Genomic DNA, 24,181 nt, shown 5'->3' with positions numbered 1-24,181 from the left:
GCATGATGCTTATTAAATGAGGAGGTAATAGGCAGGACATTGACTTTCTTTTCTCCTTGCCTCAGTGACTTTCTAATCCCTTCAGAAGAAAGCTGTCCTGTGATTATGATCTTTGATGGGGCTCTGGAGACTTACGTGCTTAGTTCTCATTTCTGCTGCTGCCATCCTGTGTGACCTTGAATAAGTTATTTAATCTCTTTAGGTCTCAATTTTTTGTCTGTATAAAAAAGAAAAGCCCCAAAAAACTGAAACAAAAAAGGAAAGCCACAAAAAAACCAACCCACAAACTCAAAATACTTTTATTTACATCGCATCTATGTAATTGCACAATGGAACACTATTTTCAGTTGAATTTCTAGGTGTTGGTGTAGTAAATCTGACTGTATGTTGTAAATATGCCTTGCGCAGTGTGATTTGAACATTATAATTCAATAGATTAATAGCATCTATTTCCCCAGTCAGAATGGCAGTTTCTTTGGCTGGAAATCAAAGCAGCAAGGAAGAGAAATGCTGGGTGTTGGAGTGTAGTAACTGGCTGTTGGCTCAGTCCTATTGTAGTAATTTTCTGCATATAAGTGAGTGGAGCTTTTTGAGTTACTTGTTTCAAACATCCTTTGATTCTTTTGGTCAGTCTGGCAGGCTCAGTGTGATTCTAAAAGTTCTCAAAATCTGTTCTGATTGACAGATGTTCTTGTAAGAACCCTATGCAGTGAAGTGAAGAACTGCAAAGTTGTTCTTCTAGAAATTGGCAGATACATTAGAACAACTGCAGACATTAGAACAGCTGACTTGAGAATACAGTTTTTCGGTGATGGTCTGTCTATGTTGGAGTGAAAGCTCCTCTGGATTCAGGCCCAGAGGGAAGCCAAAGCACAGGGGTTGAATTAAAACCTTTAGACAAGTTGAGATACGTGAAGCCACACCAAAGTGAAATAGAAATATAGATTTTTTTTTAACTTTTAGTAGAAATATATGCTGAGTGCCTTAAACATTAAAAAGCTGCAGCAGAGACCTTAAACACAGTTCTTGCTGCAGCAGTGTTACCTTTTCACAGAATCCTTTACTTTAGACAAAATATAGATAGAATTACACTGTTCACATTTTTTAGATAGTGTGTTCACATAAACAGTAAGAACTGATAGAAACTGTATACGCAAATCTGTGTAATACCTATGTAACACTGGTGTAAGACTTACGACTGTTAGACCAGGATAAGTTAGAAAAAGGAAAACTAGAATCGTGTATTATTCTTACTGGTCAATTAGCAAATATAATCCACACTTCTGTAAGAAAAAATATATAGAGCATATAGAAGAAGCAGCTGTTTTCTGCCTGCTGTTTGTTGTTGCTGCTTGTCTTTATCATGTAACCCCCTTTGAACTCTGCCTTCAAGAAAGCTGTGAGACTGTGAAATGAAGAACTTAGCAGAACAGCAGCCTCCTCTGCTCTCTTACCCTAGTCCGAGGAAGGGTACCCCGTCAAAAGCTCAACATGTCTAGTGTTTGATCGTTACATTCTTAGGCGTGTTAGAGAATGCTAAAGGCATTGACTTTGTCCTCATATGTTTTCCTGGACAGAATCTATTAAAACCTTCTCATCTTTATGCTAAGACAGTCCTTGAACAGTGGGATCATTCTACTGGCCTGCCTTTATTTTTTAATGTGAAATTGCTGCTGATTTAAATACTTACAGATGGTAAAAACTCTGTGACAGCATTAGGTCCTGCCAGTGACTGGCTAGAGAATTCCTGGGTGAGGTGTAGCTAGCTGCCTTCTGTGCTGAACCCTCAGGGAGTGCTGGGATTGGGGTGGTATCTGACAGTTCCACACAAAAGAAGCTAGACCAAGTGTTCTGTGCATGAGCCAGTAGTCTGTTTGAATTGAAGAAAAATAACTTACTGGATGGAGGTTTGGCAAGAGGGGACTCTGTGTTGGCTGACCCCTAGGAAAGGATAAGGATGCAGGGAAAGGAGCCATGGGAAGGACATTACAGTCTGTGTACTTGAGGGCTGCCATCTAGCTCCTTTAAGTTTCTTTCAATTAAGATTTTGAACTGAAACATTTGGACTGATGTTTTGCCAGCAGTGGGAAATGGTTGTGGACGTGGATCCTGAAACTGAGAACTATGGTTATTTGACGACCTGTGAGTAAATAGGGTAGAGGTTTATATTGGGGCACAGTCTGTCTGTGTGTTTGTTGGTCGAGTGAGTCTGTCTAGCTCTTGGTCTGTGTTTCTCACTCTCTTTCTCTCTTTGTGCCTCACACAGGCCCTGCCATGAATTTTCTCTGACCCCTTGGGGCCATTCCCACATGCGGCTTTGATGTGTGTGCCCAGAGCTTGATTGACAAGGAAGTTTCAGTGGCAGCAGCAGAGAAACGAAGAGAAAAGGGCAGGGCTTTGAACTAAAGGGCTTTGAGCTCCGAGTTTTTGTGCTTACTTATCTCCTTCAGAATGTTAATTATTTACCAAGATAATTGGTTGGGAGGCAAAAAAAAGAGAGGGGAGGTTATTAAAAAATTCCAACACTAACACACTACAAAAACCTCATTTTCAATCTTGCAGCTGGCATGAAAAGGATGTTGTGTGTAAAAGGGCTTGAGTGTATGTGTGTTGGGGGGGGGCCCTTTTTAAGGCACCCATTTCCTAAATAGACGAATGCTGTGGAAACATCAAAGCTCTTGTGAGAGTTTTTTCTAGGGTTTCTAAACCACGTCTGGTACTTTTCAGTTAAAAAAGTTTATGGAGAGCTGTCTTTGTGACTGGAGCAGGGAACCTTAGGCCCTGTTGACTGGGGAACGAATTGTTAAAAGACCTGATAAATAATTATTTTGCTAAAATGTCAGTTCAAAGATGTGAGTTCGCCTGAGTGCTTTAGCGGGAGCTGAGTCTTGGAGTAGAGCGATAAATGTCTCCTGTTTCAGCCTAGCGTGATGTGCTTGGCTGTGCTGCATCAGACAGTCTCCTATAGCCTCTGGATTAATGTCCAAAAAATGTGTAATACCATATGATGATCTAAAGCTTGTAGGCAGGAAGAGAGGTGAAGCTATTTCATTTTGCCTTCAGTTAATACAATTTTACTAGTCTCCATGTTAGGCAGCAGTCCATAGCCTCCTCTGTGAAGATCAGGGTTCTGTTGAGTTCCGGTAATTGCTGTGCTGGATTGGGTCCAAGGACCATCATTCCAGTATCCAGATTGGGCTGATGGTGGCAACAGAGGCTCAGGAAAACTCCAGAGCAGTCAGTCCGCCCTGCACAGTTCCCAAGTATGCATGAGTGGAGCAGTGATTTGCTTTTATCTGGTTATTTATTTATTGGATCAGTGTGACAAGTTTAGTGTTACTATTTTGCCAGGGAGAATGTAGATCATTAATTAACATTTGCTGTACAGTTTCTGGCTATAGTGGTACTTGCCTCTTTTACACCACGATGACTAGGTTTCTTTACCCGTCTCTTAGTACAAGGCTTCCTAAAAGCTTAACAGAATTGTTTCAGCTAGTTATTCTTTATAAGGCATTATACTGGCATATAATGCAGGTAATAAATACAATGGTTATTTTTTCAGAATCCTTTCTGGTACAGCTGGTTATGCCATCTCACATTAATCTTCTGCGTATCATACCCTTTTAAAAATCTAAGCCTGAGCTTGCAGTAGTGTCTGTTTTTAGCATGAAATTTAATAACTTTGACTCTCTTGCTCTGCATTTCCCTTGGGAGCACTTGGATGGACCACTGGATGTGGTAGTGTAGTGCTTTGTAATGTAACACTGAGTTTTTTTGAAGGTGTGGTGTGACACTGTGGTCACTGTAGGTGGCAGAGTAGGTAGGTCCCTCCTTTATACCTACAGGTGCATTTGTGATTCCTTAGTTGAACTGGGGGTGTGTGAGTCCAATTTTACAGTTTTTCTGGTGCCCAGAAAAGGACCGAAAGATAATGAAGGGACCTGCATCTGACATATGGGGAGAGGCCAAGAGATAGTCAAGGTTGTTCAGCCTGGAAGAAAGAAGTTCTGGGGGGTCAATGTGTGTAGTAAAATAGATGTGAAACAGCAAGGGATATGGGCCAGAGTTCTTAGTAGTGCCCTGTAAAAGGTCAAGAGGAAATGGACACAAATTACAGGAACTTCTATTGAAATAAAAGGAAAAAAAAATAACCACCAAACCCACTGGATAGAAAAAAAATTTTGAATATGGCAATTGTACTGATAAGTAGGAACTAGGAATTCAGGTTGGATTCATGAAAGGAAATACTTCATCCCGGAAAGGTGGTGAAACTAGATAAATTTCAACTAGAGACAGGGTGTAAATGTAATACAGTGGTATAGAATAGATTTTGGGAGGGCATAGCTGGATTTTTCTTTTCTTGCTGTCAGCCACTCAGGTCTTAGAAGATTCTTCATCATATTCATGTTATCTGCTCAGCAGTGCAGAATGTGGGTGCAATACAATGGCCTGGGATATGGGGACAGAGGAGAAGGCATGGCAGGGCGTTGCTGCAGTGAGCACTTGCTGTAGAGGTCTCATCACCTGTTTGGTAGAACAGATCATAAAATTTTCCTTCATTTTGTACTCTGAGTGGCCTGTGCTCTGCACAAGTTTAGGTTTTCCTGAATTACAGATGGTTCAGTGGCCTTGGCTTGAACTACATGAATTTGTCTGTAGCTGTCTAACCTGCCTTTAATGTTCACAGTGAACTGTGAAAGCATCTATAGACAGTGATACCTTCTTATCCCCTTTTGCTGCAGGCTAAACTTTTTCCAACTGCTGTCATTCATTTTGGATCTGAGGAGTGCAGGGGTGAGTGCGTTTCCTCTCTCCTTCAGCTGACTGTATAGTTCCTGTAGTAGACCCAGTATTACATCCTTACTGGCAGAGTTCCTCTGACAAAAGAAACTGCAGTCCTTGAGAATGCTGGCGAATGTCCCCATTTTGACTGGCTAAAGCTCTTCAGAGCTGGTTTGGTCAGTTAGCTTTAGCACAGATGTAGACATTGTACCTTTTTTGTGGGATTTGATAGGCTGGGGAGTAGGCATTGTCTGCTGTGGGATCAAGAATGATAGAAGAATGACTCTGTAGGAAAAAAAAATCCTGCTGTTCAGAATGTTAATTAGACAAATGTCTATGAAATGCTTTTGCAGACCTCCTGTGGTAGTGGACTGGCTGGAGATGGTAGAACAGATCTTTGGTTCTTTGGCATCTCTGGTTTATGCTTAGAATTCCTGTTTCTCCCAGAGACCAAAGTATGCTCTGACTTCACAGAAAAGTTTCTAAGATGCAGTGAGCGCTGAAAGAAAATGTCAAGATCTTGAGGTTTGAATGATGAAATAGAACACCTCTGAATTGTGAAAGAAACTGGCATGGTTTAGTAATGTCCTGTGTCATTTGGGGGAAGGTGATGTAGGTTTACTGAAGTATACAGCAGGTACTTTTTGAGCTGAGAGCTATGTGATATTGTGGTGATTGATGTCTCTGTTACCAAATAAGTGATTTGGTTTCACTTCTAAACAGCTTGTTACCTGAAATCGGACCTGCTGAGCTCTGCAGTTTCTCCTTCTGCGGCTGATTTATTAGTAGCCAGGTATGTTGGGGCTGAATAGAGTTGCAAATGCCTTAGTATTTCAGGAATGGGAAGCATGAAACGAGCCCATCTTACTACAAAGAAATGTGCTTTAAAGATACTAAGACTTCCTTCTCTCCAGAAACAATCATACTGTCATACTTGACTTCACAGCTTTGTGAGTCCTTCGCAAAGTAGGATTTCAGTGACTTAAGTAAATACTAGTGCTTCTGTATTGGAAAAAGAAGAGCCTTTTCAATCTAACTTTAAAAGTTTAAAGGTGGTGGTGGTACAGGGGGCTATTATGAAAAATGAAGTTTAATTCTACTTGCTTATTTCCTTTCTCAGATGTTTGTCCAGATCATTAGTTCCTTCTGCTTCATCAACTTTAGCATCAGTGGCTCCATCCCTATCTGAACCAGAAGCGGGAAGTGACAAGAAGACTATTGAGCAACCAGAAGCAGCCAGCACCCAGGGAGCTCCACAAGTATTGAGAAAGGCCCCTGGGAAAATACCCAAATGGCTGAAGCTTCCAGGTATCAATGAATCAGAGGAGAAGAGCTCTGCTCATTCTGAGCTGCCCCAAAAGGCAGTCTCCTCTCTGCCAAACGTGTTGTATATTGGTGGTATTGTTGCAGATGTCAGTTTATGCTTGCAGGACATTTGGTTCTTGTCAGTCACAAATTTGTTTGTGACTTGAACCTCAGCCTTCACCGGAGAAGTATCTGAATGCGGACTCTGAACATTGGGAAGTCTGATGCCTAAACCATATGCTTGCAGCATTTTAAACTGTGTTCTGGGCTTGATGTGCTGAGCTCTTATCCCTGCCAGTGTAGTTCAAATACTAATAGGCAGGATATTCTACATACCCATGTAATCTGGGCCCATGTAATCCGTTATATCTTTGACATAACTTTCCTTTTGCTGCTGTAGTCTGTTTTAGTACTTTTATTTCTCTTGAATTTTTTAGTTGGTCTTTCTTTTTTTAATCTTCACTGCAAACCAGTAGTGGTTTTCCATAATTAAGATTGCAACCAGGTGTCCATTATGACTTTTCTCTTGTTTTATCCTGGTCAGAAAACTGCAACCTTGTTTTTAGTCCCAGAACAAATGGCTTATGTGTGTATTTTAGACAAGACTTTATACAAAATATGAAGTAATTAGAAGAAGAATTCCTGAATTAAACAATTGGCAATATTCACTTTTTGATGCAGTGGCAAAGACGGGGGGTGGGGGGGGAGAGGGAAGAGAAAAAAAAGGGAGAAAAAAAAAAAAAAAAGAGACAGTCAGCTCCTTTAACGACAACAAACCTAGTAATTCTTATATGGAGTCACCTGGCTAATAATGCCAGATGTTAACTTCCTGGATGAGAATGTTAGTATTTGTTTCTGGAAGATAGTGTGGGGCTATCAGTTCCAGCAAGCAGAGGGTAAGGTGTGAAGGCTGCAAACAGTGGGCCAGTGTGTTTCCCTGCTGTGGCTGGTCTGGCTTAGATTGGTGCTGAGATGCTGATGCAGTGGGAAACAGGATCTTCACTGCTTCCCATTTCCATACTGGAGTATGTTTGAAGCATTGCACTTGAAATAGTTTTGTTTCCCAAGATTATCTGGATAAAGTACAAAATATCATCTCACCTACCTGTGCAGGTTTCCCTTTTAACAGCTGGTATGAAAGGTCAATAGTATACTTTAAGCCACATGTTAATAAAATGAAGGATGAAGTTCCCTGCTCTGAAAGTTGTGATGTATTTACCATTTCATCTCCCCAGGTGCTCTCTTGTGGTCCCCAATGCTGCCTGAGCACAGCAGTGACTAGAACCCTCAGCTACCAGATCATGTTATTGAGAAATGAGTAAGTGCTAATTACATGTTATGTGTTTTAATGGTACCCTGTTTATTTTGTAGGTGGAAAGAGATGAAGCATCCTGGGTTGCTGGATCACCGAGCTATCAGCTGTGCCCTTTTCTCCACAAACTCACTAAGGATGTGTAAGATGTGTTGGTGGCCCTGGAGAGATCTAATCTGTATGAACATTAGTTATAAAGAGAGAATGGCTATTTCAGATGTCAGTTGCACCTGGTGGAGGAGTGGAAGGCCTGTTTGTGGTCTTTGTGACTACAGAAGCAAGGTTAGAGGTTAAATTTAAGGTTTCTTGCATGCAAATAATAAGAATAGAGAATTAAGGGGGACATGATTCCTATATACTTTCTGCAAAGGACTTTGTTCCTATCTATATTTTTAAATTCAACTCCTCCCAGTTCCACCTTCAGAGATGACTTGAGTCTAGCTGCCAGTATTCTAGCAGCAAGATACAATCTGGTTCAGCTTTACCTATAATTATTAAGTGGTGCCTAGAACAAGACTTTTTCTGCTTCTTAGCGAGGGGGGTTAGTGCTGCTGATAATGCTGGACATAGATGGCTGGAAAATGAATGAAGAGGAAGCATTTAAGTCACTTAAACCAGTTCAGATCAGCCTTTCCTGTGAAGCTCTTGGGCTGCTGCACTTGTATTGTGTTCAGTTGCCAGAATCTTGTCAACAAGGAATACAAGTTCATGGAATGCCTGTTGAGCATGTTTCTGCCCTAAGCTCTAGTTTTATTTTCACTGTGTATAACTACCATCAGTAATTAATTACAGCAAGGAAGAAACCATCCACTTAAAGGGTCTCTTCAAATGACAGTTGATTGGTGGCCTGAGTATTCCCAGAGCAGGGTAGCTGTGCTCTGCACCGCAGTTAGTGTACAGGGAAAAGGCCCAGTCCGGATCTTTGTCTCTTGCAGACATCGTAAGGGGATGATTATTGGTTAGAATTGCCCTTATGCTGGAGATGAACTCTGTAGTGGCACGGCAGTCATGGTGCTGGGTTTTATTTGAAGTCTTCTCCACGGATCAGTGGTCTGCGGAGAGCTGGGCTTCCATGGTACAGTAATACCGTGTTTTCCATTTTCCTTGTTTCCTCCCTGCACTACGTGTGCATCTGCACAGTTTGTAGATATAATAAAGCAGAGTGGCCATGGGAGCCCTTTTGGTCAGTCCCTTTGATAGTTTCTTGCCCTGGCACTTGGTGTGTCTGTCAGTTCACAAGAACCTGCTCTCTTTTCAATACGCCTGTCATGACTCGTTCCCTTCCTCCCATTTTTTTTCAACAAAGCAAAACGGAGCTTTGTACCATCTGAATGAGCTTCAAAGTGGCTAGAAAGGGCACCCTGGGTTCCTGGCACTTGTCATTGTCTCCCTGCCTGGACAACATTTCCCTTCAGGTCTAATTACTTCCAAATGCTCACAGAGATGCTTTGAAGAAACTTGGAGGGAGGGGGAGGCATGAAAGAAAGGTGGAAGAGGAAAAAGGAGACTCAAAGCAGAAGGAGCAAAGAATGCTTTAGCAAAAAAGTTGATTGATTTCTTATATGACACCCAAAGGTAAACAGGGAACGTGTGTGGCCACTGGCAGTGGGAATGTGAGAGCACTGTGTACAGCTCCTGTACTAAATCCTCCCTGTGGAAAGCAAGCCCTTCTGCCACTTGACAGCCTATAAAAGACATACCACAGCAGACCTGAAAAACCATTCAAATAATAAAGTTTATTACTCTTTAGAGGATTAAGTGTGGGCTGAGCCTGTACTCCATAGGACTGTCAGTATCTTCGTTCAGGTGCTGTTATCAGGCTTATTCATGTCACACAAATCAGAGGTAGACGGTAGCTAGAGCTGCCTTGTTGAATTTATACAGGATATCCCTATGGAGAAACCAAGAGCTATTGCTAATGATAAGCAGTGAAATACCTGTGCTGGTGTTTTTTGTTCCCAGGATTAGAATATGCAGAAGCAGTGTGGTTGGGAGGAAGTTGCAGTGTGCCTTCAGATGTGCTAGTCCTTATTTTTCTGAAGGGCACAGGTGACATCAAATAGTACAATCTGCTTAGCTGATTTGCTTAGGTGTTTTAGTTCTGTCAGTTTTTGTAAAGGGTTAGCACCATAACTATCCCCTGCAAGCACCTGACATGGGAAAACAAGTTTAGGGACACAAGCAACAATACCAGTATTCCTGGGGCAGTTTCATGGGTTAAGTGTAGGGGCTTTACATTGCTGACTGTTCCCTCAGGCAGTTCTGCCCATGCTCCTCCCTTGTGTAACTCAGCTGTGCATCAAACCCAATTTAACCACAAGAATGAAAAATTGCTACCTTCAATAGCTAGACAAGAGGTCTTATTCCCCTTCCCTATACAAAGAGTTACTTTTAGCTGCTGCTGCTATTCAATTGCTGCTTTACTGTGGATGTCCACATCAGCAGTTCTCTTCTCTGTGTTGTCAGGGAAGAGAACTTGAGCCTTTTTAGGGCAGCGACTTTAGGACTGCTGTTTCAGTTGGAGGCAGAGATGAGGATCTGAAACTGGAAAAGGCAAGAAAGGAGTGAATTCTTTAAGGGGGTAAGATGCCCCCACATTTAAAACTGTGGCCTCTTCGCTAAGGTACTTGCTACAAGGATTCCTGCCCTACTGCAGAACAGTACCTGCAGATACCTGATGAGCTGGTTTTGTTTCAGTATTGCTTCTGCTATAGTAGGTGAACTCATCCCTAGGGTTTTAGGACATTCAACGGTAGTATCACTTGCTTTTACTTTTGTAATTGCCTTTTTTTAACCAATGATTGTGGGGCTGAAGGCTGAACTAGGTCAGTTCCTTCATTGCACGTGTTGTACAGCTGAACAGTTGTCTCAGCTGAGAAGCTGCAGTGCTGAGAGCTGGGGACTGCTTAAGCTGGTACTGTTACCAGAATATGTACTAAAACTGCATTTTTGTGGGGTTTCCAAGTGGCTGGTGTCCTGAGGGATGACCCTGATAGCTCCTAGCTCAAAGTGTACAGTGACCTACTGAGCCTCTGCCTGTCACAGCTGTTCCTGAGAAAAGGACTGCTAGCTATGGCTGATCCTACAGCCTGCAGAGTGCCAGCGGCAGGAGCGTGCAGGCCCCAAGCCACACCACCATCAGCTGTGCTCTGTGCAGCCAGCCATGCGTTTCCCAGCAAAGCCAGTTGGGTTGTGTGGGTCCTGCCCACATGTGTAAGGTTTCTTATTTCACAGTGGCCCCCCTGCTGCTAGAGGGGCCAGGCTGTCCCATGATGTGGGATTCTCACACATGCTGTTTGTTTTTTGTCCTTTTTTCCTTTCGTCCTACAAAGATTTAGGGAAGAGGGTGGGTGAGGGGGAAACGCTGCAAGTCTTTGAAGCGACTTGACTTTTGATGATGAATTGCAGCAAAGAGCCTACACAAGGAGGGGAGACTTGTTTTTAACTTACTGATGTTTCTTTGTGAGAACAAATTTATAGCAGAGGGGGAGCAGCCTCTGAGGAGAATACTGAATGGTTAAAAGGTTTCAAGTATTCTTTGATGTCAGAGCCCTGGAGAAATACTGGAAGGTAGTGACGGACAGACACTGTTTATTTATAAAATAAAGATCAGTTGCCTGCTCTTGGCGAGAGCCTGTGAATGAGCTCCTGTTAATGACCTATTCATTAGAAAGGCTTGGAGCTGCACCTAGAGTTGCTGTCACAGCTGCCTGCTGAGGCAGTGAGATCCTGAAGGCTGGATGGTATTTCCAGCCTTTAAGTCTTTCCATGCATCTCTGTGAAGCAGCACCTCATTCTCATGTTAGATGAGAAAGCAACAGCATCTTACCATGCTGTGAAGTACAGGCCTCTGTTACCGGGAGTAGGGCGGCAAGATTGAAACCAGGTATGTGCTCAGCAGAACAAAACAAGCCTGTGGCAGCCTCTTCTCAAAAACGTTATCTGACAGCATCGTTCCTTTGGGCTGTGTTGTGCTTGGTAAAGGAGAGAGGAAACAGAAGCAAAATGGCAGACGAAGAAAGAGCTGAGACTGTTCATCCCAGAGTTGGACTCTGAGGCTGAGACACATGTTCGCTGTCAGGTCAGGACTGTCTGCTGACAGGTGACATGTGCTTCAGAAAGCCTCTAGAAATCCAGAAGCTGTAAGGAAAGAGCAGCAAGCCAGTCAGGACACAGACTGGGTTCTCAAAACAGCACCCGAAAGGATGAGGATTAGGCTGTTTCAGCTCACATCCTCACCCTGCTCCCATGCAGTTCAGGCTGAGAGTTACATACCAGCTGTGGCAACACTTTCTCCAGCTGCTCAGTATCCACCTTCTTCAGGTCCTCTGCCTGAGCTTGCCGAGCTGCTCGAGCCGCCGCTTCTGCAGCCCAAGTGAAAGAAAGGGAAGAGCAGTGAGACGGGTCTGGGAGCTGTCACCTGGGGCGTCTCGTCCGGGGGGCTGGGCTGGTGTCCTGGGAGGAGGGAGGTGGCCCAGCGCCCCGGAAGAGTCCGGGAAGCTGCGTCAGGACTCCAGCTGTGCAGGAGGCAGCAGAGCTGAAGCAAGACGGGATGAGTCGAAGGTTGGCCAGGTGCTCGGGGAGGAGGCGGGAGGCTATCGCCCTAAGGCTGGGGCGGGGGATTGGCCCTGCGCGCTGACCTCGGACGAAGACCTTCAGCAACTCGGCCACCAGCAGCTGCGCGTCGGCATTAACTGCAACGACACGGCGCTTAGGGAAGGCGGGGACTAGGCCCAAGCGGCCCGGACCCGCCCGCCGCCGCAGCCTCGGTACCTCGGGTCCTCCCGTCTCGGAAATGGAGGCGGAGAAGCCGGTCCACGGTGTCCTGCGCGGAGAGAGGAACGGATGAGCGGAGCCGCGCTCGCCGCTCGGGCCAGCGCCCCTCGCCCGGAGCGGCCGCACCTTCCTGAAGCCGCCGGTGCGGCCGTCCCGCTCCTCCATGTCCCGCGCACTGCTGGCCCCGCCTCCCGGAGGCGCGCGGCGGGCGGGAACCCGCGCGGCCAGGGAGCAGTTCCGGCGGGAACGCGCGCGGCCAGGGAGCAGTTCCGGCGGGAACGCGCGCGGCCAGGGAGCAGTTCCGGCGGGAACCCGCGTGGCCATGGAGCAGTTCGGGCGCGAATACGCGCGGCTTTGCGCGGCGGTAGGCGCGGCCCCGCAGGAGGCCGTGCTGCGGCGCCTGCGGGAGCCCAACGGGGCGCGGGGCCGCCTGGACCTGGCGGCGCAGAGCCTCTCGCTGCAGACGTGCAGCGCGCTGGGCCGGCTGCTGCCCGGCGCCGCGCCCTTCGCCGCGCTGGCGCTCGGCGACTGCGGCTTGAGCGAGGAAGGTGCGCGCGAGGCCGCAGCGGCTGCCCGAAGCGGGGCCGCCCTCGCCGCCCTCTCAGGCTGGGCCGGCGGGCCCGCTCTCCCTCCGGCGGCGAGCGAGGCGCGGTGGCGGGGCGGGAGGTCGCTCGTATCTCAGGCCCGCGAAGGTGCCCGGTCCGTGACCATGCGGCTGGTCACGCACCGCTCGGTTCTCCCTCCGGCGGCGAGGGCAGCTCTGCTGTTGGCCGTGGACGGATGGGACAGTCCGGCTGGTTAAAGTAGCTGGCAGTGAGGGGGCCCCATGGGCAGCACATCTGTGTCCGCAGAGCTTGTCTAGACGTGGGCTTTTTTCAGGGCTGAGGCAGGTAGGTGTACAAACTGACTTGTAGTTCTCTGCCCGGACACCTCTTTGAGAGTGTATAAATAGTCTCCTGCCCTGAAAGCTCAGGCTCACTTATTCCAGCAGCAGTGGCAGTTTACCAAGTAATTTGTTTATCACAGCCACGTCTCCTGAGCTAGCTGTTTAACAAGATGATACGCTGGGATGAGTAGAGGGTTTCACAGATGAAATAAACAGCTTTTTTTTTTTCTACTCAGGTGTAAGACTTCTGTTGCATGGTCTTTGCTCCAACACCACAGTAAAATCTTTGGATCTGAAGGTGAGTCTGTTCAAACAGAATTAAGACTGTTCTGTGGTGGAGAAGGAAAAAGGAGCACAGGCTTAATCAGAAATAGAACTGGACCGTCCTGGTGCAGGATTATTCAACAAGATGCATACTTCTGTAAAGTTTTTGTTCTCAAGTGACTCATTCCTTGACTTGTTAACACCATGTCACAATTTTCCAAAGTTACTTTGCAGATCATCTTTATCCATTTTTATTTAGTTACTGTATTTTGATAGGAAGTTATTGCTGTGTATCTTTTGTCAGTTGCTGATTGGGCAGATGAGGCGTGTATAGGCTGTTTTGGGGGTTTCTGTATTGATCAGTGAGTTACTAGCTGTTTTACTTGTGTTTCTGTAGAGTTTATCTCGCTTGCCAATGTCTTTCGATTAGCCTGGGCTTTGAACTAAGCATCTGCCTTCAGATGTGATTGTCACTCTACTTGGAGTGACTTTCTGTCTGTATTCCTCTGGCATACAGCTATTCCCTTGAATTTACAGTCACAAACAGCATCACTGTTCAGCATCACTGAAGTCACAAACTTCATCACAGCTTCCTTTCTCATTTGTGCTAGCGTTAACAGAGCCCTTTTTGGTGAAGTGTGTTACAATAGTTATGCTTATCTAGAATCACCATTTTCCGTCCCATCATGGCCCGTGCTGATCCTGTGCAATCTTGTGATTTTTGCAAGCTCTCAGTCATGGTGCCCTCACAAGACAAGTCGTGTGTATAGATCCACTGTTCCTCCAGGGTTTTGCGTTTTGTGGAAGGCTGATTGATAGTGAAACAAATGTTGGTTGCACCATCTTTGCCCAACTGAAGTTGGCATTACAGCTGGGATGCATCTGGTGGTGTTTGTGGTGTAGGTGGACTGGGACAGGCTTAGCCTACTGATCACCTGGGACTTCTGTTTCAGGGAAATAACCTGCGAACCATGGGAGCTGAGGCTTTGGGAAAACTTCTTAGGGAGAACAAATCCATCAGGAGGTAAAAAAATGTATATACCTCTCTTTGTGCTATTCTTGCCGGATGGAGCACAACATTTGAAAAGGGTTGAGGGTGTTTTTTGTTGGGGTAGGAGGAATGCCAAGTGGTGCAATTTCTTGTGAGGGGTGGGACAAGTAAAGGCATGAAAAGTGGAGGTGCTCTTTCGGAGGACGCTGGGCCCTGGCAGCATCCTGCTCTCTGAAATTGAGTCCACGCACGGAGCTGGATGTTTGACCGGGCATACCGTGATCCAAATATTATTCAAGTTCATGCAGCAGTCTGTTTACTCCACGAACACCATTCCTGTCTGATTTCCCTAGCCTAACCTTAGAATGGAACAGCCTTGGCATGTGGGAGGAGGGCTTCTCCTTTTTCTGCCAAGGACTGAGAGCAAACAACTTTCTTCGGCGTCTGGATCTGCGCAATAACCAGATTAACCATCAAGGGGCTGAAGAGCTGGCCATGGCACTGACACAAAATACCAGCCTTCAGGAGCTGGGTAAGAGTTCTTTGCCCACGTACATATATGCATGAAAACACCATGTGTATCTTCAGGTTTCTTGCTTCAGTTTCTTCCAACTGGTTGGTGTCATTCCCAATTCCTGTCAGTCTGGAATGCTTTGCCGACTTTGTGCAGGGAGAAGTCACAACTCCATGGCCTTTGGAGACTGGTAACTATAATTGGAATCTCTGGAACCAAACCTGCAGATGAAGAATTGTGTACTTGGAGTAGAACAGTCTTTAGTGGAGGAGGAAGGGTTTTCATTCCTATTTGTGGTTGGTGTTGGTATGCCTCATGACAGACTCTTAATACTTACTTCACACTCGTTTTGTCCTTATATGGAATTTTGGTGGAGTTTCCTTCAGGAAAATGTAGCTTTTGTTGCCAATTCTTTCTCATCCACAGGTCTTGTCTGTGGAAGGAAGGCTTGTGAGAGCCAAATGTGAGGCCCAGATTTGTGTAGATTTTCAACTGTCATGGCTTCCTGCAGTTTCCTAAAGATTTATCTTGCCTTTCTTTCTTTGTCAATTTCCCTCCCTCTCATTCATCTTCAAAGGGGACACAGTATTCACCTGTGTTTTTGCTAAGACCATCTGGGATTAGTTAACCGTGCTTGTAGATATATAAAGAGCATGGGTTCTCTTGAGCCCTGTGGTTTTCAGCAGATGTGTGACTACCGTGGTGAAAGTTAGCTTTCTGTATAGATTTGCGATGGAATAACATTGGGCTTCTGGGTGGCCGAGCTTTGCTGAACTGCCTGCACAGCAACAAGACCCTGAAGAGGCTCGAGCTGGCAGGGAATAATGTTCCTGGCGACATCCTGAAAGCTGTGGGTAAGTATGATGTGTGCACAGTAATGAATCACTTAACTCCTTTCCCAGTTCAGCACTTGGGGGATATAGGGCACTTGCTGCTTCAGAAGAGAGCTAACCCTCTTTTCCTCCCTTTCTCAACAGCATTTCCACAGTGCTCTATGTCACCTCCTCTTGTCCTTTAGTGAGGGCTAGTCAAGTTGGAAGTGTCGCTTTCATCAGCAAGAGCAAAAAAATAATTTGGATTGAGTTATTAGAGATTGCCGTGCCACATGAATGTGGGAGAATTTGAGACTTTTCCTCATAGTTTGCCTCTGATGAGCCAAGTTTTGATGTGGCTTATGCAGCACATCATGTCATTGTCCTGCCCACAGCAGAGCTGAGCATCTTTCCTGAGGCTGGGGTGTTGATTACCCCACACACACTGCTCTCGTTGATCCCATCCCAGCTTGTGATGTAAGGTGGGACTCTCTCTACACGGGCCAGCATGAGAAGGGCAACTGTCCTGGTGCTTCTGATAGCCAGTTGTCATCCTGAGTGCTGTCTCTTCCAGCAGTGCTTGCTGTGCTGTTGCTTTAGAAACTTGTGCATGCTCTCCTGCTCTCTCTGCATCAGAACAAGCCTTGAATCACAACCAAGACCGTGAGGCTATCCTGAGTGAGGCCCAGAACCAAATGAACATCCTCAGCAAGGAGGTTTTGAGTCTGAAGGATGAGAAGAACAAGCAGGTCAGCAGATGTTGGCGGTTCAAATGGGGTAGCTGGAATCCTTTGCTTTCCCTTGAGGTCCCCACAGAACACTCAGTGACAGTATTATTGTGCACCTGAAGTTGCATTTGCATTTTTATGGGCAGGCACACAGCATAGTTTAGTACACTGGGTCCTTCCTCTGAGCTAGGTTGCCTAGGAATCAAGTGACAGTATGGGTATGGACACATCCCTGCTGAACACATTCTGGATTCTGGAGGAGTTTTGGTTATTTGTGCTTTAGTTTCATCTTTTGCAATTGGTTTGATACTTTCCAAGTGGTGTAAACCTAGAGATTTGTTTTTCCATCTGACACCTGAGGATGCAGAGTCCCTATAGCTGATGACCTTATTCAGGTGTGCTGATAAACCCATCAGACTTCCAGTTTGTTTCCAGTAGAATGGCTTGACATGTCTTCAGCTGTTGCTGGCAAGAGAAGAATGAGAAATGTAAGTGCTTGTAGCTGATGCAATTCATTTTCTCACAGAATTTTGCCTTCTTCACAGTTCATGGATTTTGTGGATGCTGTAGACAAGCACAAAGAAGAAAAAGCCAGGAGTGAGAAGTGAGTTGGATTTCTAAATGTCTTCTGCTCTTTGATGGCAGAGTTGAGCTCTCTCCATTTCCTGGCAGAAATTACCCACCTTTTTTTTTTTTTCCTTTTATTTCCCTCCCAAATGCAGAATGTCTGTAGCACGAATCAGCCAGCTGCAGGATGCATTGGATGAGCAGTACTCCATTATGAATTCACTGAAAACCAAGTATGGAGGAGGAGAACCTTTGCCTTCCCACTATTTGTGCTGTATAAGCAGTGCCGAGCAGAGCTTCTAAGAAGGGGGATAATCGTGTAGGGTAGCTGACTTATTATTTTGGTTAGTTCTGCAGTAATATCCAGAAATTACAGTCAGATAAAGCCTTTGAGTTTGCCACACTAGATAGTTAACCTGCTTTTAAGTAAAATTACAGTGTATTGGTGTAAGACAAAGTGAATTACAGAAGGTGGGAAGAAGGAAAAAGGATTCTGCAGATGGGATGGGGGCATGTTCCTTGCATGGTTTACAGCCTGGCAGGAATCGGTACCTGCTTTCCCTGGCAACTGGCAGTGTTCTCTGGGAACCGCTGCAGGTATTGAGGAGCCTGGCTTGGGAGCAATGAGGAAGAGCTGCTCAGAAGAAATGTTAGGTTATGCAGAGCCATATGCACATGGCAATGGTTAGACTTCAAACTGCTGAGCCTGCCTACTTTAGTTCTGCCAGGTAAAGGCAGTGTTACTATGCCATGCAGTGATGTGGACATGTCCCTCTTGGACAGAATAAGCAAATTGCTTCTGCTACTCATGTTTAAAAATCTGTCTCTAATTTTAAACAACTTTGCAGTGGTATAAAATAGCTGGCTTTGTTCTGTGAGAGCAGGCAAATCCTGGAGGGGTCTGGGTGGGGAGAATGGCTTGTGGAAGACAGTGCAGGGCAAATGCAATGGGCACCAGAACACTGGGCCCTGAGAAGCCCCAGGTCACTGTTTGTAGATGCTGCTGCATACAAAGGTCAATGGTGTCCTTTTCCCAGAAGCAAAAAAATGCCTCATTTAGTTAGCCTGATTTCATCCACTGCCAGATGGATATTAGCACCTTGTACCAGGTGGCATAGAGAGCTTGCTGCAGTGTCTGCCTTGGAAAAGACTCCGGAAAGTGCTTCTCTTTATAGGCTGCAGATGACTGAAGCTGCCCTGGCTCTGTCTGAACAGAAGGTGCACAACCTGGGAGAGCTGCTGAATGCCATGAAACAGGAACAAAACTGTGTGGCTGAGTGCCACTTCAGGGAGCTCCAGCAACAAAAGCAGGTGAGCTGGATAAGTCCTAGTTATGTTTGAGAGCAGGGCTATAGGTCATAACTGGTTTGTGTAAATTTGGGGCATGCTGGATGGAATAGGGAAGCATGATTTTTACCACTAGTGGGTTAGCTAAAGCCACCATGACAAAAAATTCTTGTGTAAATTAGGTAGATGGGTGCCAGGTGTGAAGAGGAGTCGTGGTGTTTATGGGGTAGGTTGGATTTAGCTGGGTGTGATATTGGTTGGTAGTGCAAGAACTAGAGTGAGTACAGGTTTTTAATTTTGATTCTGTTTGCAGGAAGGTGCTGATCGGGAAGGCAGGCTTTTGCATGACTTGTCTGCTGCCAGTGAGAAAAATCTGCTGCTGAGAAACCAGGTAGGAAACCAAGTCCAAGTCTGAGAAGTGGCACTTGAGCATATGTAACATCTGCTGCATATATATGGTCTCTACTTTGATCCTTGGTTGTGTGTGTCTTCGTTGTCCTGTACAGCCAACTTTCTCTGCTAACAGGAAAAGAAAAACCTTTGTGGTGGTAATTTCCTTGTGTAGGTGGATGAGTTGGAGAGGAAGTGCAAAGTTCAGCAGGATCAGCTGTTCCAGGTAAAACAAGACTTGACCAACACAACAGCGGAGCTGAAGCTGCGGGCTGTGGAGGCTGAAGGTGAGTGGAGGAGTAGAAACAGCTTGTGGACACCTGTGGTTGGGATCGCTGTTCCTGAGTCAACAGCACAGACAGCCAAGGAGAAAGGGTTCGCAGAGATGGTGAAAAAGTATGAGTACAGCTGTGTGGCAGGAATGCCAGAATTGTGATATGCCTGCTTTTAATCTGCAGAACGTCTGGAAACGGAGAAGAGAAGATTTAAACAAAGCCTTGAAGACATGGAATCCCTTCGGGTAAAAGAGGTAAGGATGGGGTTTCTGCAGCATCCCGGTTAGTCTTTCTTTGGTCCTGACCTACATCACCACTGGAGGTCATTGCTGTCATATGCTCTTAAAAAAGTTAAAAAGTTAGTGGGCTCAGATTTGTTGTGGGAATAATGGGCCATTTTTTCAAGCAAAGCCTGGCTGAAGAGATCACAAGACTTTCTACCAGCTAGTAAGATTTTCTAGCTTTCGAGAGTATGGGCCAGAGTGGTATGTGATGCTACAAGAGAGGCTGGGAGGCTGGCCTTTGTGTTGGTCTGTGCAGAGAGGTAGTTACAAATACAGAATCTTTTCCTGCTTCTGAAATGAATACACTTTAATGTTTTAATCGCTTATGGACAAGCAGTCCTTTAATGGGGCTCAGCATGCTAGTTCCTTTTCTGCTATGTTTCAAGGGGGGTTGTGTCTGAGTGTGGACAGGCCAACAGACTACAATCAATTCTCTTTGCAGTGTTTACTGAGGTCTGAAATCTCTCCAAAATAAAATTATACTAATAGATTTCTCTGAATATATAGAAATCTTTTAAGAAAAGACACAGGCCAGGAAGATTTTACCAACCTTACAGCTAGAAAACGAATCTGTTGTGTTTTGTACCACTTGACAATGAGAGCTTGGACTTTATCTTCCTTGTGGCCTGGGAGAGATCTCTGTCTAAAAATTCCCAGTTTCTAGAGGGCAGATTGTATCTGTATTACAGTTTCCTAGTGGAGTTCTGGGAGAGGTAAGAACTTTCCTTTGGTGGTAGGTGGTTCAGTGAGAGGATGCTTCACTATCATGATGAGTGGTCCTGCTGCTTGCTGTGCCTGGAGATAGGAATGGTTTTCTGTCACTTGCTTAAACGGTTTCTGCTGCTTTGCAGGTGGATCGTATGACACAGCACATGGAGGCCAGTGAACGTTCCATGCACAACAGGATCCAGAGGCTGGAGGCCATCAGGATATCTCTGGAGGAGGTGAGAAAAAGTGCTCTAGGCACGTTTGAACACTCATATAGTGGTGCAAAGAGAAGGCTGCCAGGAAAGCTTTGTGGAGTCTTCCACTGCTGACCTTTGTAAAGATTGTCATGTGCTGTAAGGAGGAACAGAAAACAGCAGCATACCAGCTGAAATTATTTTTACTGCTTTGAGCTAAGGAAAAAGGTTCCAAGGAGAAACTTGTAAATTCAGATTGGACAAAAATAAGGATTCTGTTGAACATGGTTAGAGTGTTACCAAGATTGGAATTCACAGGTTTCCCATGTTGTCCCAAGTAGAGTAGCATGTTTATTCATATATATTTCCCCAGCTAGATCCAGCACTGCTCTTTCCTACTGCCTTGTTTTGGAAAGCTTTACCCATTACTTGTCCTCACATAACTGAAATTCGCACTGAGCTTAAATAGCAGCCTTGGAGTGAGGAAGGATTTGTCATCTTGGTTTGCTTTTGCTGCCCCTGAGTGAGGAGAGCTGTGTCATATTGTAGCCTGTGACCGGAAGCTGCTAATGTTTTCTGGTCAGTGTTACAGCAATGCAGCTTCTCTGGAATGATTTTCCATGTTTCTGTGGCAGGAGCTGAGCCAAGTCAAAGCAGCTGCACTAACTGAGCGAGGTCAGGCAGAGGAGGAGTTAATAAAAGTCCGGAGTCAGGCACGCTTGGAGGAGGTAAGGACAAGACCTGTGGGAAGGAAGTGGTTTGGCTACCTACTCTATATTTTAGTCTTGGGGAGCTGCTAAGTAACTCCTCTCTGGGTTTCACTGACTCACAAATGGTGTGATTGCTGAGGAAGGAGTCCTGAAAAGTCTGATTTTAATTGTCTTCAGTAGTAACAGAACTGATGTGGATATTGTCATGGCAGATTTAATTTAAGTTGCCAACATCTGAAGCCAGCAGATGGATGTTGATCATTCTTTTTAATGGCAACTCTCATGGGGTGCTCCTGTTTCTCTGAACTCTGAGAAATTTCTTCAGGTGGGTACTGCTGCTGGATAAATAAAGTCACTAGTATTGAACTCTGTGAAAATGGCAATGAAGTTAATATCCTGTGAAAAAGAACAAGAGATGATGGAAATACACAAAAACTATTAGAATATTTACTTACTTTTTACATCACAAAAGAAAATGCTTCAGTGAGTTATAGACATAGAAATTTGATGTGTGGGACCCAGCAGTTGCTTAGCTGCATACAGTGGTGCTGCAGAGCCATTTGAGGTATGGAGGAAGTGAAGGTAGAGCATTGGTTGTAAACACTGGTGGTGGCATCGGTGCATCTGGCAAGGACTTGTCTCAGTTTCTCATTTGAGTGTTTCAGTCTGTCAGTGTTCTCTCTGGCAAGAGGAAGCAGCTTGGGGTCACTCCTGAGTGCAAGGAGCAGGGCTGTGTCCTGTGCTTGTCAGTGCCAGTTGACTCAATAAAGGATTCACTGTATTAGGAACAAAGAGGGGAGAATCCCTTCACAGGAATGAAGTGGGACTGTTTAATTTTCATTTTCCTTTGTGTCTTACAGCAGCAACGACTAGAGCACCTAAAAGAGAAGCTGCGGCTGATGACTGAGTCAAGGGATGAAGCTCAGAACTGCTGCCTTAAGCAAAAAGAAATGGTTGCTGAGGCCCAGGCCAAAGCCAAACAGTTGAGCCTGTATGCTGATGGACTCAGGAGGAGGCTGGATGAACTTCAGCAGGTAGCTGGGACTGGAGTAGATATAGTCACGACAGGGCCAGAACAAGTTGCTGAAGTTGTTTGGTTGTTCATGGGTTTGTCTTTGTGTGTCAGGACCTGGACAGTAAGGAAGAGGAGAAAGTGACAGAGCTAAATAAGGTGAAAGTGGAATTACAGGAGCAGATTGGGCACTTGGAGGCTGAACGCGCAGCCCAGGATGGGCTGAGAGAGAAGATTGCAGCTCTGGAAAGACAACTGAAAGGTGATGGATCCTTTCATGCTTCTCAAATGGTAATGCTGAGTTAGCCTGCACTGGGCCTGGAACTGAGCTGTGCTCACAGGTAGTGACAGCAGTGTTTCCTGCCTGTCTATACACCTATGAGTTGTACTCTCCATCCAGGGAGATACAGGGATTCCTGTCCTCATTTTATAGAGACCAAGACTCAGATGACCACCCAAAGCTGCACAGCCAGCAAGATATTTGAATTTCCTGCACAGTGAAGTGTGCATGCTGTCTGTGCAAAACCTCTCATGTTGACTTACGCAGCTTCTCTTTTGTCCCTGTTGACCATACCACTTCCGTTGCCTTTGGCTTGTTCTTATTTATTCTAGGGATACCCTGATTTTCTTTTCTAATGCTGTTTTTCACAGCCCTATCCAGTAATCACCGTGAAGCACTGCTGGACAAAGAGGGTGAGATCTCTCTGCTGCTGGAGAAGCTGAGAATGAAGGAGGCTGAGATCTCCAGGGTGAGGGAAGAGGAGGTGCAGCGAGCAAGTTTCTTGCAGAATGCCATCATGGCATATGTGCAAGGATCTCCCTTGGGAACCCACAGTTCTAGAAAGTGAGAGCGTGGCTTAAAGGATCCAAATACCTGCTGTCAGGGAAAGGGTGACCAACTCAGGTAGAACTCCTTCTTCCTAAATGGGACAGTTTTATCAGAGTGGGGTGACACAAAGGCTTGCAAACAGAAAAACGCTCTCGCTGTTCAGAAACCTTCTTCCTGACAGCGTAAAGGAGAGGAGGAAACAGCTGTTCAGGCTCGTGGGTCTGAGTCCATGATGTGGAGCCCCTTCCCCTGCATTGCCATAGCCTATCAGCGCAGGGGGTTACTCATTACTGGGGGAGGGGTTGTGTGTTCCCTGGCAGGGTCCTGCTGCAGCATTTGTTTGGGTGCCAGGGCTGTTCACAGAGAAATGTGATAAAATGTGACAGGAGTGTTTATAGTTCCCTGTGGGCCAGAGCGATTTGCTTTGCTAATGGGATCCTGAAACTGCTGGAAACACCAGATATTACCCACCTGTGCTTTTTCACCCAGTATTTAGAGGCAGAAGCAGAGTCTGACAGGGCCCTCTCTGGCTTGTTTACCCCTCCCTGCTGTGGCTCTCACTGTATTGGTGGGCAGTAGACACACATTCAGCATAGACAGAAACAGCTGTACGGAAGGGCTTCGGGTGCAGTGCTGTTCATGTCTTTGTGGGACAGCTGGGCTTTGGCCGTGCTTCTACTTACACAACACTGAGTGTCAGGGAAAGGGTGAGTGGGTGATTAGCTGTCAACATCTGTGCTTCTTCACTGTGAACTGCAGCCCTTAGGTGAAGATGTTGTGGCCAGTATTGCAACAGGATTTAGTTTCACTGGCAAATGGCAAGACTGTTCTCCTGGCTTCTCAGGCTCCTAGAACTGAGTGCTATGGCCTTAACCTGGAGAGGAGCAATGCTTCTGGCATGACACTGGGGAGTTGCTCAGAGCACAAAGGGGAGAAGGTGGTTCCTCTCCTGACAGCACAAGTCCTTGCAAGGGTTACGAGAGTCTGAATTGGAGAAAGCAGGAGCTGCTGTCAGGCCAGCAGTCTTAAGAGCCTTGAGGGTCTGGGGTGGGAACGTATCTTAGAGTACGTATTTTAAGAGACACCTGGAAAATGAAAGTTTCTGTGTGGACTGGTTGCTTTGTGTTCATGATTTTTTATTTTGGGTTTTGCTCTGCTTTTTTAATAAAGAACTTTTGCATTTTGCTATTAACACTGGAGAGTGGCAAACTGAATGTTTGGCTGATGTGGAGGGTGGGGCCTTCTGCTGTGTTACTTTCCTGAAGACCCTGTCAGCCTGTCCTGGAGCTAAAAGGCTGTTACAGATGGATAAGATGGGTATGGGTTTGGTTCTGGACTAAGATAAAAGCAAAGAAGCTGGGAAGCTGTTCCCTAGTCACAACGAAGACAGCCTGTGGCGGTAGCTACTTTGTGGCTGCTAGGCAGTGCTGCAGACCCGCAGGTAAGGGAAAAGCAAAGCCTGTTGTTTTCAGACAGGGCCACTAGTGTGGGCACCTCTGTTCCCGGCAGGATACCTTGGGGAGCTGGGGGGAGCCAAAAGCCATCTTCCTGCAGG

The 24,181-nt window shown here is 45.8% G+C and overlaps 3 protein-coding genes across 9 annotated transcripts in view; 2 read left to right on the top strand and 1 right to left on the bottom strand.

Moving 5' to 3' along the window:
• ASPSCR1 (ASPSCR1 tether for SLC2A4, UBX domain containing) overlaps window positions 1-11,026 on the top strand; it is a 40,348-nt gene extending 29,322 nt beyond the window's left edge. For both annotated transcript variants that reach the window (XM_032128667.1, XM_032128668.1), the window contains 4 exons: window positions 4,743-4,794; window positions 5,506-5,575; window positions 5,903-6,090; window positions 7,459-11,026. In XM_032128667.1, coding sequence (XP_031984558.1) covers window positions 4,743-4,794; window positions 5,506-5,575; window positions 5,903-6,090; window positions 7,459-7,472 — 324 coding nt within the window. In that variant the 3' untranslated portion in view covers window positions 7,473-11,026. The remainder of the gene's footprint in view (window positions 1-4,742; window positions 4,795-5,505; window positions 5,576-5,902; window positions 6,091-7,458) is intronic.
• On the bottom strand, window positions 9,116-12,383 carry CENPX (centromere protein X). Of its 2 annotated transcripts, XM_032128692.1 has the most exons (6): window positions 12,302-12,383; window positions 12,173-12,224; window positions 12,040-12,093; window positions 11,675-11,763; window positions 11,229-11,539; window positions 9,116-9,943 (listed from the first exon to the last, which is right to left on the bottom strand). In XM_032128692.1, exons 1-5 carry the CDS (start codon window positions 12,338-12,340, stop codon window positions 11,525-11,527), a joined length of 249 nt encoding a protein of 82 aa, XP_031984583.1. In that variant the 5' UTR covers window positions 12,341-12,383; the 3' UTR covers window positions 9,116-9,943; window positions 11,229-11,524. The 2 variants fall into 2 exon arrangements, with proteins under 2 accessions (XP_031984583.1, XP_031984582.1); XM_032128691.1 differs by lacking the exons at window positions 9,116-9,943; window positions 11,229-11,539 and having other exon boundaries at window positions 11,676-12,093.
• On the top strand, window positions 12,119-23,823 carry LRRC45 (leucine rich repeat containing 45). Of its 5 annotated transcripts, none has more exons than XM_032128661.1 (17): window positions 12,130-12,539; window positions 13,298-13,359; window positions 14,279-14,349; window positions 14,670-14,848; window positions 15,556-15,684; window positions 16,279-16,391; window positions 16,916-16,974; window positions 17,093-17,170; window positions 18,113-18,248; window positions 18,538-18,615; window positions 18,790-18,901; window positions 19,073-19,143; window positions 20,025-20,117; window positions 20,711-20,803; window positions 21,646-21,819; window positions 21,912-22,059; window positions 22,449-23,823. In XM_032128661.1, exons 1-17 carry the CDS (start codon window positions 12,245-12,247, stop codon window positions 22,643-22,645), a joined length of 2,088 nt encoding a protein of 695 aa, XP_031984552.1. In that variant the 5' UTR covers window positions 12,130-12,244; the 3' UTR covers window positions 22,646-23,823. The 5 variants fall into 5 exon arrangements, with proteins under 5 accessions (XP_031984553.1, XP_031984552.1, XP_031984550.1 ...); XM_032128659.1 differs by having other exon boundaries at window positions 12,321-12,723; window positions 21,649-21,819; XM_032128658.1 differs by having other exon boundaries at window positions 12,322-12,723.
• Window positions 23,824-24,181: the final 358 nt, after the last annotated feature.

Source organism: Corvus moneduloides, chromosome 19 (assembly GCF_009650955.1).
Source record: "Corvus moneduloides isolate bCorMon1 chromosome 19, bCorMon1.pri, whole genome shotgun sequence".
Lineage (NCBI taxonomy): Eukaryota > Metazoa > Chordata > Aves > Passeriformes > Corvidae > Corvus > Corvus moneduloides.
The sequence above is the reverse complement of the archived record's forward strand: the minus strand, read 5'-3'. Positions and strand labels throughout refer to the sequence as shown.

Excerpts from the sequence above, each read along its gene's own strand:
- LRRC45 (XM_032128658.1), top strand. The coding sequence starts at position 12,339 with ATGTCCCGCGCACTGCTGGCCCCGCCTCCCGGAGGCGCGCGGCGGGCG. Across the intron at positions 18,616-18,789 it reads ATCTGCTGCTGAGAAACCAG|GTGGATGAGTTGGAGAGGAA; the intron begins GTAGGAAACCAA and ends TTCCTTGTGTAG. Across the intron at positions 20,118-20,710 it reads TCAGGATATCTCTGGAGGAG|GAGCTGAGCCAAGTCAAAGC; the intron begins GTGAGAAAAAGT and ends TTTCTGTGGCAG.
- CENPX (XM_032128691.1), bottom strand. The coding sequence starts at position 12,340 with ATGGAGGAGCGGGACGGCCGCACCGGCGGCTTCAGGAAG. Across the intron at positions 12,225-12,301 it reads GCACCGGCGGCTTCAGGAAG|GACACCGTGGACCGGCTTCT; the intron begins GTGCGGCCGCTC and ends CTCTCCGCGCAG. Across the intron at positions 12,094-12,172 it reads CCGAGACGGGAGGACCCGAG|TTAATGCCGACGCGCAGCTG; the intron begins GTACCGAGGCTG and ends GTGTCGTTGCAG.